This window comes from Onychostoma macrolepis, chromosome 21 (assembly GCF_012432095.1).
Source record: "Onychostoma macrolepis isolate SWU-2019 chromosome 21, ASM1243209v1, whole genome shotgun sequence".
Classification (NCBI taxonomy): domain Eukaryota; kingdom Metazoa; phylum Chordata; class Actinopteri; order Cypriniformes; family Cyprinidae; genus Onychostoma; species Onychostoma macrolepis.
The window spans coordinates 1,125,348-1,140,714 of NC_081175.1; the positions used below are offsets into that span (position 1 = coordinate 1,125,348).

Consider the following 15,367-nt stretch of genomic DNA (forward strand, 5'->3'; position numbering starts at 1 on the left):
CAGTCACTTAAATCAAATTTCTCCCCCATTCTGATACTCGGATTCAACTTCAGCAGATCATCTTGACCATGTTTACATGCCTAAATGCATTGAGTTGCTGCCATGTGATTGGCTGATTAGATATCTGAGTTAATATCTCCTGATATTTAAGAATATTTAAGGTGTGCACTGTCTAAAATGGATATGAGTATGAAAGAACAATGTTTCAAGTAATTACTGTATATCTGTTTTAATCCTTAATCTATCCATATGTTGAAAATAATTTATGTAGCTGATAGCACATATCTACATTTAAAATTAATTCAAAGCTAAAAGTACTGTAAATGTTGTATTAGAATGCTACATTAATTCAACAATGACTTCCTTGGGCCAAGCATGTCTTTTAGACGAACACTAGCCTATATTAAAATGCAAATGTTGATTTTAGTGAATCTTACCGCACCAGTAAGAGCCTTCCAAAAGAATAACTGAAATTAAATATATTCTTCTATTAGAGCAACGGCCTCCTCAGCCACCAGATTTCTGTCCTCAGTATCTTTCTGAGTGTTCATTTCCGCTGTTCCATAGATGTTCTAATAATTCATTAGCATACTCTGTCACCAATTCAATTCAGAGATAATTTATACCGACCTACTTGAAGTACAAAGAACTGCTGAGAGCTTTTTCTGTTTTGTGACCATGTTTCCTCAAAGAGAGCTCCTGTAATGAGGCAAGATCTGCAGTAGACAATGTACTCAGTTCTCTAGACAGTGTTTCTATAAATTTTAGAACACATTTTCAATGTGAGCAGTGACGGTTGGCAAACATTCGTTAGTATGAATTATGTGTCCTGTTGAATGTAATTAAACTGAAATTGTAGTGCATATTTTATTACTGCTATCTCTTCTGCCCAATACGTGCCTAAACCTTCATTCTGAAGTCAGACCGATCCTTTTGGCAAACACTGATTCTCATCGCATCATTAACAATGTTTATTATCTGTTCTTAAGCTACAAAAGTAATACCAGAGAAAAATAACCCCAAATTGCTGTTTGCTTTCACGTGACAAACATGTCAATAAGGTATCTTTGGTACTTCAGTACTAATCACAATGAAAATAGCTAAATATTTAGGGCAGATTTTGGCAAAAGTGTCCATGTGAAACGATAATCACAGTTATTCCACATGCTGTAAAGATACACCCAATGGTAAAGCTCTAATTAGTTTAGTAAGCATGGTTATTAAAAATTTCCACTCCTCTCGTTTAAATTCTGAACATTTGTTAAGATGATCTGTATCTTTTCACAACATTTTCCTTGACACACACAACAGGATAGGAGCCAAATTAAAGAACAATGAATAATGATATTGCAACAAAAATGAAATTAACTCTCAAAGGTGTTCAGTAATATTGTTAGGGAAAGAAAGCCTGTGGAGACAGGCTAATTTTCTTTTTGGCAAGCATGTAATATAGCAATAAAATGTCGATAAAATTATTAATTTTTCTTTCTTTTTGATCCACAAAGGGGGAGACAGGGGAGTGTTCGAGAAACACATCTGGAATAATTATTTTTGCTTTTCTGTTTGGTGATGCTAAAAAACAAAACAAAACAAAAAAAACTGGACAAATTCTAGATGTTTTTAAAAAAAGTATTAATAATATTATTTATTATATTATCATTTTTATGACCAATATCTATTCTTAATTCTCAATCGATGCTGTTTTCATTTGATAAATGCACAGTACATATAGTGCGCCCACATCAGTGATTGTGCCTCCCATCCAATAAATCGCACAAGGCTAAGCTTTGTGCTTTGTTACTTTAGATATGAAACAAAGTCTCAGATTTCAAATTCTGTCCATTTTATTTAGGAAATTCAAGCAATAAATACAGTTTTGGCACTCTTTAATGTGGCGTGATAGATTGCTGTAGACACCTCAGATCAAGCTCAGTGGCAATGAACTGATCATCTCTTTTGCTTTACTAGTGGGTACTCGCCTGTGCGCAAAGACCCGTGACAGTTTTATTTTTGTTCTGGAGCTGATGATCCCACGCTCTGCTGCCTCACTGGAGTGCACTCGCCACCAACTGGACAGGGGTAGGAATTACAGTTATAAATTACAATAGATCACCCTCAGTGTAAGCTGACAAAGTGATGGATAGCCTTCAGATTTTTTCCGTCACTGCTAAAAAAAATTCCATCAATGACGGAGAATTTTCGGTTAATGCGACCTCTGACATATAAGGTAAGAGGTTAGCTGTCCGCGAAGTGCTCGCCCAAGCGGAAAAATGCGCTGTTGCTGCCAGATCTCGACTGCCGAAAATTACATTGTGTTTGATGCAAAACTAACCTGACGAAATCATATGAAAAAAACAAAAACAAAAAAAACATCATATGTGCTGTTGCATATATCCTTTGTGGGTTTGACCCACCACCTACTGGACATTTAAGGTACTACTCGTGATATGTTTAGTTTCACTTTCGATTTCTCTCAGTGAAGATTGTTTAGGACAATGCGCAGGCAATGTACTTTGAGTGGATGATTTCTTCGTTTGAGCCTTGCATATATATGTCCGTAAGTGCCATATTTGTGTTAAAACATACTAATGTCCATAAGGAGTTGTTTAATTGTTGAAATAATTGATTGATACTGCATTTATTGTGGGAGAACGAATTGCTTTAATAATTAATGCTACATGATAACGGTTCTAGGGAACGTTAGGTTTCTCGTTGTTTGACACAAAATGCATGTATTTATAGTATATGCAAAGCTTAAATAATGTTGTGAAGAAACCAGCTGTTTTCTAGCATTCAAATAACTATGGATAAACCTGAAATGACAGAAGAAGGATTGGAGATTAATTTAATTTACAAATAGCCTGAGGTAGGAATGTGCATACTTTTAAATCGACACCTGCCACGCCGTTTTCCTCTTTGAGTGTGTCCTAAAAGTGATGAGGAGAGGAGAGGAGAGGAGAGGAAGGGGGGGTCTTAGCACTCAGCATACCCGGTTAAAAAAGTCACCGCTCGCCACTGATATATATATTTATGGGATTTCAACAAAATAATTAATTCTGTGAGTTTCTTATGTACTATTCAACACTTTCACATCCTAGTCAAAGCCTAATTTCCATATTACTCTCAGAATTGCATGGTGAACTTGTACTTTATCGGTGGTGCTGAAGACTACTTCTTAAAAGGGCCTTTTCAGTAGCTTTGTTTTGGTGTAATTTGAGTTATTTAGCCATTTCTCTTTCTCTCTACACTGACAATATTAAACTTACAGTTCTATGTCTCAACAATGTTATCCTGGTCTTGAGACCTTTCCAGCAGCAATATGAACCTTCTCTCTGGTTTAATTTGCTTCGAAACCCCCAGGTCTCCAGAGTAATACCTTCAGCACGTTATGCTCAGCCTTGTGCTGCTGCTTCTGTGATATACAGGTAGTTCCTCCTATGGACCCATAATACTGGTTATCATTTTCCTTTAGCATCATATTCTTGTGACATTACTGACTTCTTCACACCCACATAAACCACACTATCGGCATTATGACTTGTTATATATCAAGTTATGGAACTGCAGGGCCGTTTATCAGTGTGTTGTGCTATCATAGAGATTTACACCATTATCTTTTAAAGGGATAACTCACCAAAAACAATGAAAATGTACTCATTATCTACTCACCCTCATGCTGTCCCAAAACTGACTTTCCATAGAACACAAAATGACTTATTTGGCAGAAAGTTACAAGCTACTGGAAGTGGACAAGATGTGGTCATCATTTACTCTTATTAGAAAGAAAAGGAGCTTCTTGGACATCCTTCTACATAACTTTTGTGTTTTATCCAAAAATAAAGTGATACCTAAGGTTTAGCAAATGTTGATGGAACTGTACCCTTTGGGTAAGTTTCCCCATCAATCAAGCATGTACAGAAAAAAAAGTACAGAAAATAGTTTAAAAAACTGCTCATCTTTCAGCGCCAATTTGTGAGGACAGCATTTTATTTAACTTTTAAAAGGTTTCATTTAATCTGACTTCCAAAACTGCAGAAAGATTACTGTTTATTAGGGATGCATGAAATTGGATTTTTGCTTATCATTTTGGAAACAAAACCAAGTCTCTCCTGTGCAGAGATTACACATAGAGATAAACACATTATTTTTACTTCTGGATAGTTTTGAGCAAAAACTTACTTGTTAGAACCATGGCTGTTTCCAGGCTTTGAAAATTAGTGAGGTTCGGGGGGTGTGTGTTTGTGTGTGTGTGTGTGGGGGGGTGTTAAAGAATTGACCTATCGGTAAGCCCTGTCCACTTAGTTACTGTTGCTCCCTCGGACAAACAAACGGAGTTGCTCATTGTCTTACAATGGCAGCTGCAGCGTGAAAACCTTGTCCCACGATGTTTTTGCACAATTTTGGACACAGAAAGCCACCAAATGGGAATTAAATATTCCATGGAGGGATTTATAAAATATTTAAAAATAAATACGGTGGGTAACTCGAAGCGAGGGTTTACAGATCACAATGCAAGCGGGAGAAGTCTCATGTTACGGTCGGTCATCACGATCGTGGATCAACACTGTTCATGAATCACAGGCTACGATTAAATTAATGTACATTTAACCAGTTTAATAAGGAGAGACACTGAAATGTAGACCTTCATTTATGTGTTTCTGACCTACACTGTACAAGACGCGAGAACAGTCCGCTATTTAGGTTGTACGTTAGCATGGACTCGCTAACTTTAACGTTAGCTAGTTTTAACCAGAGATACCTTGCTAAAGCACAAGATAACATTAACGTTCTGCTTGAGCAGATGAAAATTGTAACTTAATGAGTGTATGACAACCAGAAAATGAACGTTTTTGTCTTCATTTGTATTGGGGTGAATACTTAGGGAAATTTTGCTCTGTTTTGTTTGGATTCAGGAAATGTAATAAAATAAATTATATTGCCCATCCTCTCAGGATACCTGCAATCAGTGTTACAAGTACCCCAGGCACATCGTTTTTCCATTTTTGAAGCATAAACCCCATAAAACCGATGCGAGCTTCGGATCTTCTAATGTTTCTCTATGGCGCTGAAACCTAAAGATGTCCGAGTTCCTGTGCAACTGATACTCGACTGCCATTGGCTCATCTGCGTTCGAGGGGAGGGGCTTACTGATTGGTCAATTGTGCTATAATAACTGCTACAAATACAACTCATTATATTCACTATAAACACTTTAAAAGAGACAGACATGTAGATGTTTGTGAAATATGTTTTCTCTGTTTTGGAGGGATGATAATTTTTAAGTCATACCCTTTTGCATCGAAATTTGGGTGGATAATTTTATCAGCTGTTTATTATTCATGCAACAATGCAACAATACATATTACTGTTATAGTTTTTATTAATAACCATTGCTATATAGCTGATAACATTGTCTAGTGCTCTTATGAATGTTTTTAGTATGATTTGTGAAAATTTAACTATTATACTGAATGACATATTTTTTTGAGTTTTCCTTACCGAATGCAATAAATGCCAGCGATCAGTGTTGCCAGATATTGCTATTACAAACAAAAAACCAAAAAATATATAAAAATAAGCCGAAATTATTTAAAATCTTTTACAATTAAGATAAGATAAAGATATCGCTGCCCCTAAACGGCAACGTCCTACGTTATTAACTTTCTAAAGTGTCAAATTAAGTTCTTAAAAACATTCTTGCAAACTGTCTGAACTGAATTATACATGTCATGCGGACATTCATATTAGGAGAATACATTTTATTTTTGAACTTGAAACATCTACTGAAGTCCAGACCTCGGTGACCTCATAGCTGGCTACAGGCCTGGTTAGAAATAAAACTATAATAAAGTTCTGTTTATAATGAGGGTATATTGAGGGTATGAGCTGATGTTTACATTTTAAGCCTTTCTCGGCCGATTCCGATAACGTTCCGATAATATCGTGCATCCCTACTATTTATGCTCCCTGTATTTATTCAGGTATTAAGGCCGCATTTACACTGCATGGTTCAAGTGACCCAATTCCGATTTTTTCCTCCCATGTGGCATAGATCGGATATGGCCCAAGACCGTGTAAGCAGGAAAAAAAATCGCATGAATTCCGATATTCTCCGATCGGTTTCAGGCCTCATTCATATGTGGAAATAAATCAGATATGAATCGGATCCGTGCATTTCCGCCTGCCGTGTAAGCGGTCAGATCGGATATTCCCCTGCAAATGTGACTCCTACGTCGTTGAAAAGTGAGTTTTTTTAAAACATTTCGCGCTACAGACATGCCTGTAACAAATGAAACATCTCTAGTTGAGTAGCAGAGTATTAATTTCGTTCGTCCGTGTTAAATAAAAGACGATCTGACGCTGAAATGTGCTGCTGTTGTCAATGAAGGCGGCTCGTGCACGGACAAGCACTTCAGTCCCGTTCGTTCCATTGAAACCACAAAATTAAATGCACACAAACATGTCCCTGACTTTGATATACAATCACTGATGAACGCATTTGGTAATTACTAAAAAAACACAGACGATGTGACATGCTTAACATTATACCTCCTGAGTATTATTCCACTCGCAAGCTTTCAGCGGAGCTGAAGATCATCGCTGCCCTGAAGAATTTGTATATATATATATATAGGCCTAATTATTTTGATATAGCCTATAGATGTGACTATTGCATTAAAAACGTTTCTATATGAATTCCATGTTAGTAAATTAAACTCAACTCGGATACGGGTCACTTTTAAAAGAAATGTAAGCACGTCGTCCAAAAAATCGGATATAGTCACAAAATCGGAATTGGTCATCAAGACTTGCAGTGTAAATGCAGCCTAAGTGAATACTTGTCAATACAACACTTGTCAAGGTTGCTCATACGAGATGTAGTTCATGCAGTTCAATTTCATGAATCAAGATGTTGTTTCTTTACCAAAAGTGGCAAAAAGAGACAAACGACAGATAACATTCCTCAAGATGATGCACTATAAAGCTGACATTGTGGGAATACCCTTCAGGTGTGACAACTGTCTGAAGCCCAATGAGATTTTTATCCTAGTTCATTAGCTGATGGCATTAACGCGCCATCAGTGCCTCAAAAGAACGCACCCACGCCATCACTTCTCAGATCTCTTTTCTTCAGCAAAACAGTTTATCTGCCCATGCTATCTTCAGAGTTTTATTGTTTCAGCAACTCACTTTAAGTGGAGTTTATGTTCCTTTAAAGTGGAACACAATGCTGTTTCTTTTTGAGAATGGAAAAAGCTTGGCCTGTCACAATGGTTCTGTCTATTTACTTTCATTTTGTAATCTGAGGAGTTTGGCAGTGTGCAAACGATGCTCTTCAGGATATTCAGGATGCACGGGCCGATTTGTTGCTTCAGGCTATCAAAATATGGCTCGTGAAGTCAATTGCTCCATGGCTGATTCTGCTCTGTGGTGGTTTGTACATGATACTGGGATTTGCATTTGGGGAAGAAGTTCACCAGTTCCAGTTCTTCCATTAGGCCTGGCCTTATCACCTTGTGTCTTCACAAAGAACATGGACACTGCACTGCTCATATGTGTTTCTAATTACCTCGAGGACTAGCTGATTTTAGCACAGTTTGAGAATTTTGAGTATTTGGAGAGTTTGGAAAATTTTGGAATACTGTTCTCGATTACCTACAGAGGCCGGGTCTAAGATTATGTCTTCAGAAGAGTGTTTTGTATTCTTGGGAGTGGAACTGAACTCACGAATGATGCAGGAATGATTAGCAGGGTTTCCATCCAAAGTTGCGAGTTTAACTTATATGCAAAATTTAAATATTGCATATAACATTTGCGAATAAGCATCGTTTCCATCCAATGAGTCAAAAAGAACAAAATCATCACTTTCTGGCAAACTGACACTAAATATCACTAAGAAAGTAGGAGAAACCACTGAATATAATAATTTTCATATATAATAAGTAACTTGCACCTCAGAGCGAGTAGACGAAACACAGTGAATGTGGTCATTGCTTTCGGAGGTGGATGATTGCTGTTTGAGAACGCAGTCATGTAACAGTTCTGAGAGGCAATTATACAGAAATACTTTGATAACAGACTTTGCTCAAGCATTTTAGAACGACCAAAACATTTTAGATGCTGTTTAACGAGATCGGTCCCCTGGTTAGTCCGGTTTTGCCATCCCATAGCGCAAAGTCACATGACTTTTTTGATGCGCATGGATGAATCTACTTGGCAAATGCGTTTCCATCTCCCATTATTCGCATTAACCCTTTTTTGCACAAGTCAAAAACCACCTCAAGCGAGTGTAAAAACATTTTTGCGAATTAAGGGATTTTTATTCGAAATTTGGCGATTCCATCACTCGTTTTTGATGCGGTACTTCAAAATACGCATAAAAACAGGGTGATGGAAATATAGCTACTGTCTACTGACTGAGTCCAGTCATTTTGCCTTTGTTTGAATTGATTCAGAGCAAAGCAAGACATTCCTGTAAGTCTGTATGGAGTCTTATGGGTCTCATAACAATGGTGATACCGATGGACCTGCATAATATGAGACTGTTTCAGTGGTGGGTCGAAAGTTGAGGTGTTGGTCCCTGTTGGCATTCTCAACGCTCAAATAGATGACACTGTTACCTCAGAAACAACTCCAGTTTTTGACTTTGGGTGTTCCTTTGAGTAGAATCTGTCACAGAAGATGATTACGACAGATGCCTAAGGTCGCCCAGCCTGCGGAGTTTGATGATCTCGCGTGTCACATAAACTGTTTTGAGATGATGTTGGACTTTCAAGCTTTGAGCTATCCTATCAGACATTCGAGACTGTCATATTGTCGTCAGGACGGACAAAGTGTCAGTAGTCTCACATATAAACCGTCAAGAGAAAATGTATTCACGCCCAATGTGGAGATTAGCGTGGCCCATTGTTCTTTGGGTGCAGAACAAGTTTCTGTCACTAAGATCGCTTTGCTTCAAGCATTTTCTGCTGGTGGGGCTCTCTGATTAGTTCTGGTCTTTCATCAGAAATGACAAAGACCATTCCGAATGCAAGAGCCCCCTCTATTAGGAGGCTCTAAGCTTTAAGCCGCAGCTATTTGTGTCATAGTGCAAAGAGCACAATCTGGATCCAGTTCACTGCCATGTCTTGTGGTGGGGCCCTAGTTACACATAAGGGGGTCTAATGCTTATTTCATACATTATTTTGTTATACATTATATTTGAGTTATTTACCCTGTTAATGAGTTGGATTCTCATGCTTAACATGACCAAAGTTTAAAAACCCCGATTTGGACGTGTGACAGAGTATTTCTGTGCCAAATACACTCCTTCTGGGTTCGTATAAGTTTCGGGAAGTTTTTTTTGGGCGTCATGGAGGGAGGAATTCCTTGTTTGGGCATTTCTCCCGGAATAGAAAACACATCGACCAGAGCGAGAGCAAGAGCAGCCCATCAACGTCATCGGCAGCGCTGCACAGGACTTAATCGAGAAGTATGTCTCCACAGAAGTGTGTTTTTGGTTTTAAGGGAAAGATAACCTTGTTTAGCTTCCCAAAGAAGCCAGCGATATGCGAACAGTGGATGCAGTTAGTTTTTTTGGGGCAGCGGAGTTTCACAAGTGTGTTTGTTTGTTCCCGTCATTTACTGTGACAAATGTTTTATAAACAAGGCCCAGTTCGACGCTAGATTTGCACATCATCAACAAATTGTAAAGCTGTATCTTTCTTTAATAAATCTGATAAAACTAAATACTCTTTGGAGATATGAAGGATGCAGTACTACTCTATAGTTACTCAAGATTAACTTGAGATTGGGTGAAACTGTGTGTTATGTCCCCTTTAATGTAGATGTCCAGAGTAGAGGTCCAAAAATTCGGACCCGTATTTTATTTGAAAGTGGGACCCGAACCCGTGCAGACCCGAGGAATGCCTTAAATGTACTACCCGGACCCGATGCGGACCCAACCATTACTCGAAAGTTGGACCCGAACCCGGCTGGGAAGACACGGACCCAACTGCACCCAATCGGCACATATTGCACAGCAAACTGTTATTAAGTCAATAACAAGTAGCGAGAAAAAAAAATTCCCTGCGATGCATACAATCCTCCTAGCCAATAAATTTCCAGGCTGTTCCTCTCTCTTGCCGTCTGAAAGAGCCTTCTTAATCCACTGATTATTGTTTTAAAAGTCTACTTGTTGTCACGGTTGGAGACGGATGACTAACTTCGCAGTTTTTTTTTTTTTCATCTCTAGTTAACTTCGACTGTTGGCTGTAATAAAGACTCGGAGCAATTCTTTTTTTTTTTTTAGCAAAAAACGCACAGAACAAGAAGTTCGTTACACTTTACTGTGTGCGTGTTCAATAACAGGTGCATCTCTTCAGTTCTGTTTCAGCTTTTTTTCCACATCACTCATGAAGGAATCCATGATCACCGTCTGCTTGCAGTACATTAACTCCACCCGCGCTCTGCTTCTACTGGCTGAGGTAACGCATGTGTTTTTTTTGTTTTTTTCACCTTATTTCCTGCTCACACTTTTCTCATCCTAATTTTACAAACTGCAGGTTACAAAACACACGCATGCTGACTGACACTGATCACTGGCGGGTGCGGTGTTCTCCGATCGACTCGGGTATTACACACAATGTTAAACAGACCCGGGACCCGAAGTAATAGATTGGGACCCGGGTTCTCGGGTCTCGGGTCCTCCGTGAAGACCTCTAGTCCAGAGTTGCTATTAAACATGCACCAACTGATGGTGTTGCTTTGGGGAGGGAAACACTTGTTACTTGTTTCATGTAAGACGAGACGACTGAGACCCTTCCAATATGCTTGTGTTCCGTCACAGGACTACAAGGTTTAACAGGGCCTCCATCTGAACTGCTGGAGTCAGGTTTGGAGAGAATTTTGACTCTTAAGAAGGTTTGGTTCTTGGCCTTGGTCTAGAGGGTTTCTATAGTATCAGCTACTGACACAGCTTCTCGTTCTCTACTCAGGGAACCAGGGATACATGTAATGGAGATGTTTGGTTTTGATAGATTGAAGAGTTGTTGAGATAGAGCCTCTCATCCAAGTTTGGCTCGACACAGAGAACAGACATTAATATGAAAATTATGTGCACTCATTTCTGTGCGGCTTGGTCCAGTGATCATCTAAACCAATTTTGACAAAGCGAAAAAAAATTCGCCCCAACAAGGCACTCTTTTTTTTTTTCCTCAAGAAGAAAAAAAATCACATCCTAGGCCCCTCAGTCATGTTTCAATCAGAGTGCATTTGTGAAATACAAGTTCACAAAATTGAGAATATGAATACCATTTTGCAAGGCTACAGTCAAGCTACCCAGCAAGAACTGAGGCACAGACAGCTCTCAGATGCATCTTTTAACGTTTGTCTGAGATGCAAACGCTTGGGAATCCAAAGTGCCCAGTCAGGAGACTTAATTCAAGGGTAACCCGACAAGCTGACAGAAAAAACAAAATCTCTCCTCTCTGATATGTGTTACATAATACATTACATAGACACACAGAATCCTCCTGGCACAGTTTAAAACTTTGAATACTGTTGTGCTCACTGTCAAATTAAGGATTTATGATTTTGCAGTTTGCATGCTTCTCCTAAAAACACTAACAATCAATGCATGCAGCCTTTTAATAAAGTACTGAAGAAAACTTGAGGATTTAATTAAGCTGTAACTGAAAATGGATGACTTTTTAAGACCAAATAAGAAACGGAAAAATGTCGATGTTTGCTAAATTTGAGCAAAATCCCCGAATCCTGTTCTGTTCCAAAACCTGCCGACCTAGATATCGTACAAAGGATGTGCCTGAATAATTAATACCTTAATCGGAAAGGCATGGATGATGACTTCTAAACAAATAACAAATTCATATACAAATATGCAGTATATGCAGTCACTCCTTGTGATTGCTGGATAGCAGGTGAGGCACAATATTTTTGAAATATCAATGCAATAGTGAATGTGTAAAGTGAACGAATGTAAACCCTATGAGTGAAAATGAGCAAAAGCCTTGTTCTGAAGTGTGTGAATTTGTCATGGCAACCAGAAACATTTCACACTGATTTCCTACAAGGGCTGTGCTGAAATGTTGGCTAGAAGCATAGAGATATGCAAATAGAAGCCTCATTTGTTAAGGTGTACATATTAGGACATCCTCAGTGTCAATTCACGCAGTTGTACAGTACAGCAGCTGTCATCGAATCTGTTTAAACTGGCAGATCACTCGACCACTGAACAAGTCTGGAGCAAATGTGTTTTGTGTAACATGTATGCATTAAATTGTGAGTAAATGAGGGTTTGGGGCTTGTCTGTTTGTTGGACATGGGTTCAAGTTATTTTTCTCAAATGCTTTCAAAAAGTGGTGAAGACATGTCTATCCCACACACAAATTACCTTTTGCAAATATTTTATAATAATAATAAAAAAAATATGAATTATTAAATAATTTTGCCATTGCTGCAGATTCAGACTCGAATACAAATAGTGGCTTTGCTTCACGCCTTTAACAATTATCCATCTTATCCTTTGGATCACACCTTAGTTTGGGGACCAATTCTCACTATTAACTACAACGTTTGCGTCAATAAACTCCTAATTTGCTGCTTACTAATAATTAGTAAGGTCATTAAGGGTCTAAAATATGCTCATGCAGAATAAGACATTAGTATGTGCTTTTCAAGTACTAATAAACAGCCAATATGCTAGTAATATGCAGGCTAATAAGCAACTAGTTAATAGTGAGAATTAGTGTCTAAACTAAAGTGATACTGTACTTTGCATAACTACAAAGATATGTTTTGGCCAAATTCTAATGCAGCATCACAGGCATACTTTGCTAAGAAGGCAAACCCAGAATTCACTGTAATGAGTTAAATGACAATGGATGAGCATTTTTATGTAAATGTATATATATATATACATATATATATATATATATATATATATATATATATATTTATGCTCACTAGAGTATTGTGTCTTTGTACACACAAGACCAGAGAGTTTGATATTAGCATGTTGCAGTGTATGTCTCATGAGGAACCCTGCTTGTGTGGTGCATGGAGTTGCTGCCTAGGTAGATTATTCCAGATCAATCATTTATAAGATTGCATTTCAGTTAGGATGCTGCTTTAGAAAGCAGATACCTAGACAGTACAACAGCTCGCTCGATTTGAAGATGTTGGGTTGCTGCAGAGTGACACTAACAGCTCATTGATTGCTTAACTTAAAGATCAATTAGGACACTCACCAAACACAGTTCTGGCGGGGACAGATTCCCTGTTCAGCCAGAAGGACACCTGGGACAGGATCACGGTCATGATGCACGGCAAATATGTCTGGATGACAAAGTAACCGATCTTCCTTTTGAGGTGGAAATGTGTTTTCATGACAACGTACTCTCCTGGAAGTGCAAGAGAAAGAATTTTTTTTAAGATACATTAATTAATGCGTATATTAGGACAGTCAGTTAAACATGTTAATTTACTATGGTTCATTATAAAGAAATTAACACAAAATCAATGCAATTAATCATGCTCCCCAACCCGACAGCAGCGGTACAGAATGAGTGAGTCTACTTCACACAGACAAACCTGTTTTCTAAAACTACTTTCTGTCTATGCAAAGATTACTCAACTTCTACAACAGCATTGGTGAAGTATCTTCATTTAGGGACTTTTCTCTGCAAATACTGATATACAAGATTAACTATAATAAATCTGAACAGATATCATGTAGTTATTTCATTTACTATTTCTTTACTCTAACGTATATAATACTGCTTATTATATACTGCTAAATACAGTATGCATATATTATTATGTCAGATCACACATTATTCATTAATCACTGCACTGCACGTTTTTTGTTTCATGTTTTCACTGTCCATATTCACGTGTATGGACAACATCTTGGAGTTTATGCGCTTTATGTCTGATGCTGCTATTCTGCACCTGCATTTGCCACATGGGAACAAATCACCATATAGTGCTCATATGTTTCATATGTGTTTTCATCTGGAAGATGTGATATTTAGAGCATGTGCAGAATGCTACAAAATCATTCCTAATTGATGTTAGAGCAATTCAGGAGATGCTCATGATTTAGAATGCATATGAATCTGATGTTTATCCGATGGTTTATATGCAAAAATGGTGCTAAAAATAGAACATGCTCTATGATGCTCTTTTTCACATTTCAGTATTGTGCTTATTGAAAAGCAAAGTAGAATTTGTGTTGTAGTCTAAATTAGCTTTCGGTAAACTGCATTTAAAAAACAAACAAATAAAAAAAACACTGAACTATGTGGGTCCAGAAACCTGAAACCACAAGTGAAATTAAGTAAAAAAAATAGAAATAAAGAATAAAATATTCAATACAAAAATATTTTATCACAAATTATATTAACATCCTAATAATTTGAGTGAATAGTACACTACCATAATGTTTTCTTCTGACACAAAGAAGGTTAAAACATCAATCTGTCAAAATATTATCATTGAAAGAATTTACTGACTGATAATGACAAGGTATTTATTGTTTGACAACTAAATCCACCAAATCATATTACTGAAACGGGAGGTAGTCCAATGAACAAAGTCACCCACTTTGGACCCTTTTGTTACAGTACCTGTGTCAGTTAGCCAATAAAAGAGGGAACGGAATAATTTGCACATCCACAAGGGAAATTATCAAATCTGGAGCATGCTACTTTGACTAAACTTACTAAAACATCAAGACGAGTCATATGAACATCCAGTCATATGAACATTCCCTTGTCATTTGAGGTGTAACATTGAGATTACATAATTAAAATGTTGGCAATGCATATGTAACTGTCTGTAAATAATTTATTTGCCAAACAACTGCAATTTTCTGCAAATCTGAGCCAGTTCCAGAGGGATTCAGATGAGTAGATCCACATCAGCTTTGGCATCTGTGCTCTCTTGCTATAAACTGTCATTATTGTTCTGCGTTCTCATTGGTTTGTTGGCATGTTGGTGATTTCACAGGAAATCGGTCCACAAATTGCTCACCCAAGCACAAAAATGTGAATCATTGTAACTGTATATTGTCATGTTTCCTCAAGAAATGAATTTTGAAAGTTCACTGAAAACTCTTATTACAAGTATAATGGCATCATATTACTGTTTATTTAATAGTTACTAATTAAAGGGCAATTTATTTGATGATTTTTGTTGTTCAAATTGTTATATATACTAGCTTGCTCTATTTTTTTTTTCAATTCTATCTGTTTTCTTTTTGTTTATTATATAATTAACACCCCCCCCCCCCCAAAAAAAACCCCAACAAAAAACAAACAAACAAATAAAACAAACCTTGCTACGTGTACTGTGTTAAGCTAACTGA

The 15,367-nt window shown here is 37.5% G+C and overlaps 1 protein-coding gene across 5 annotated transcripts in view; it reads right to left on the reverse strand.

The window, feature by feature from the left end:
* Positions 1–15,367, reverse strand: part of gabra1 (gamma-aminobutyric acid type A receptor subunit alpha1) — a 42,678-nt gene that overhangs the window by 14,225 nt on the left and 13,086 nt on the right. For all 5 annotated transcript variants that reach the window (XM_058757837.1, XM_058757834.1, XM_058757833.1 and 2 more), the window contains exon 8: positions 13,248–13,400. In XM_058757837.1, coding sequence (XP_058613820.1) covers positions 13,248–13,400 — 153 coding nt within the window. The remainder of the gene's footprint in view (positions 1–13,247; positions 13,401–15,367) is intronic.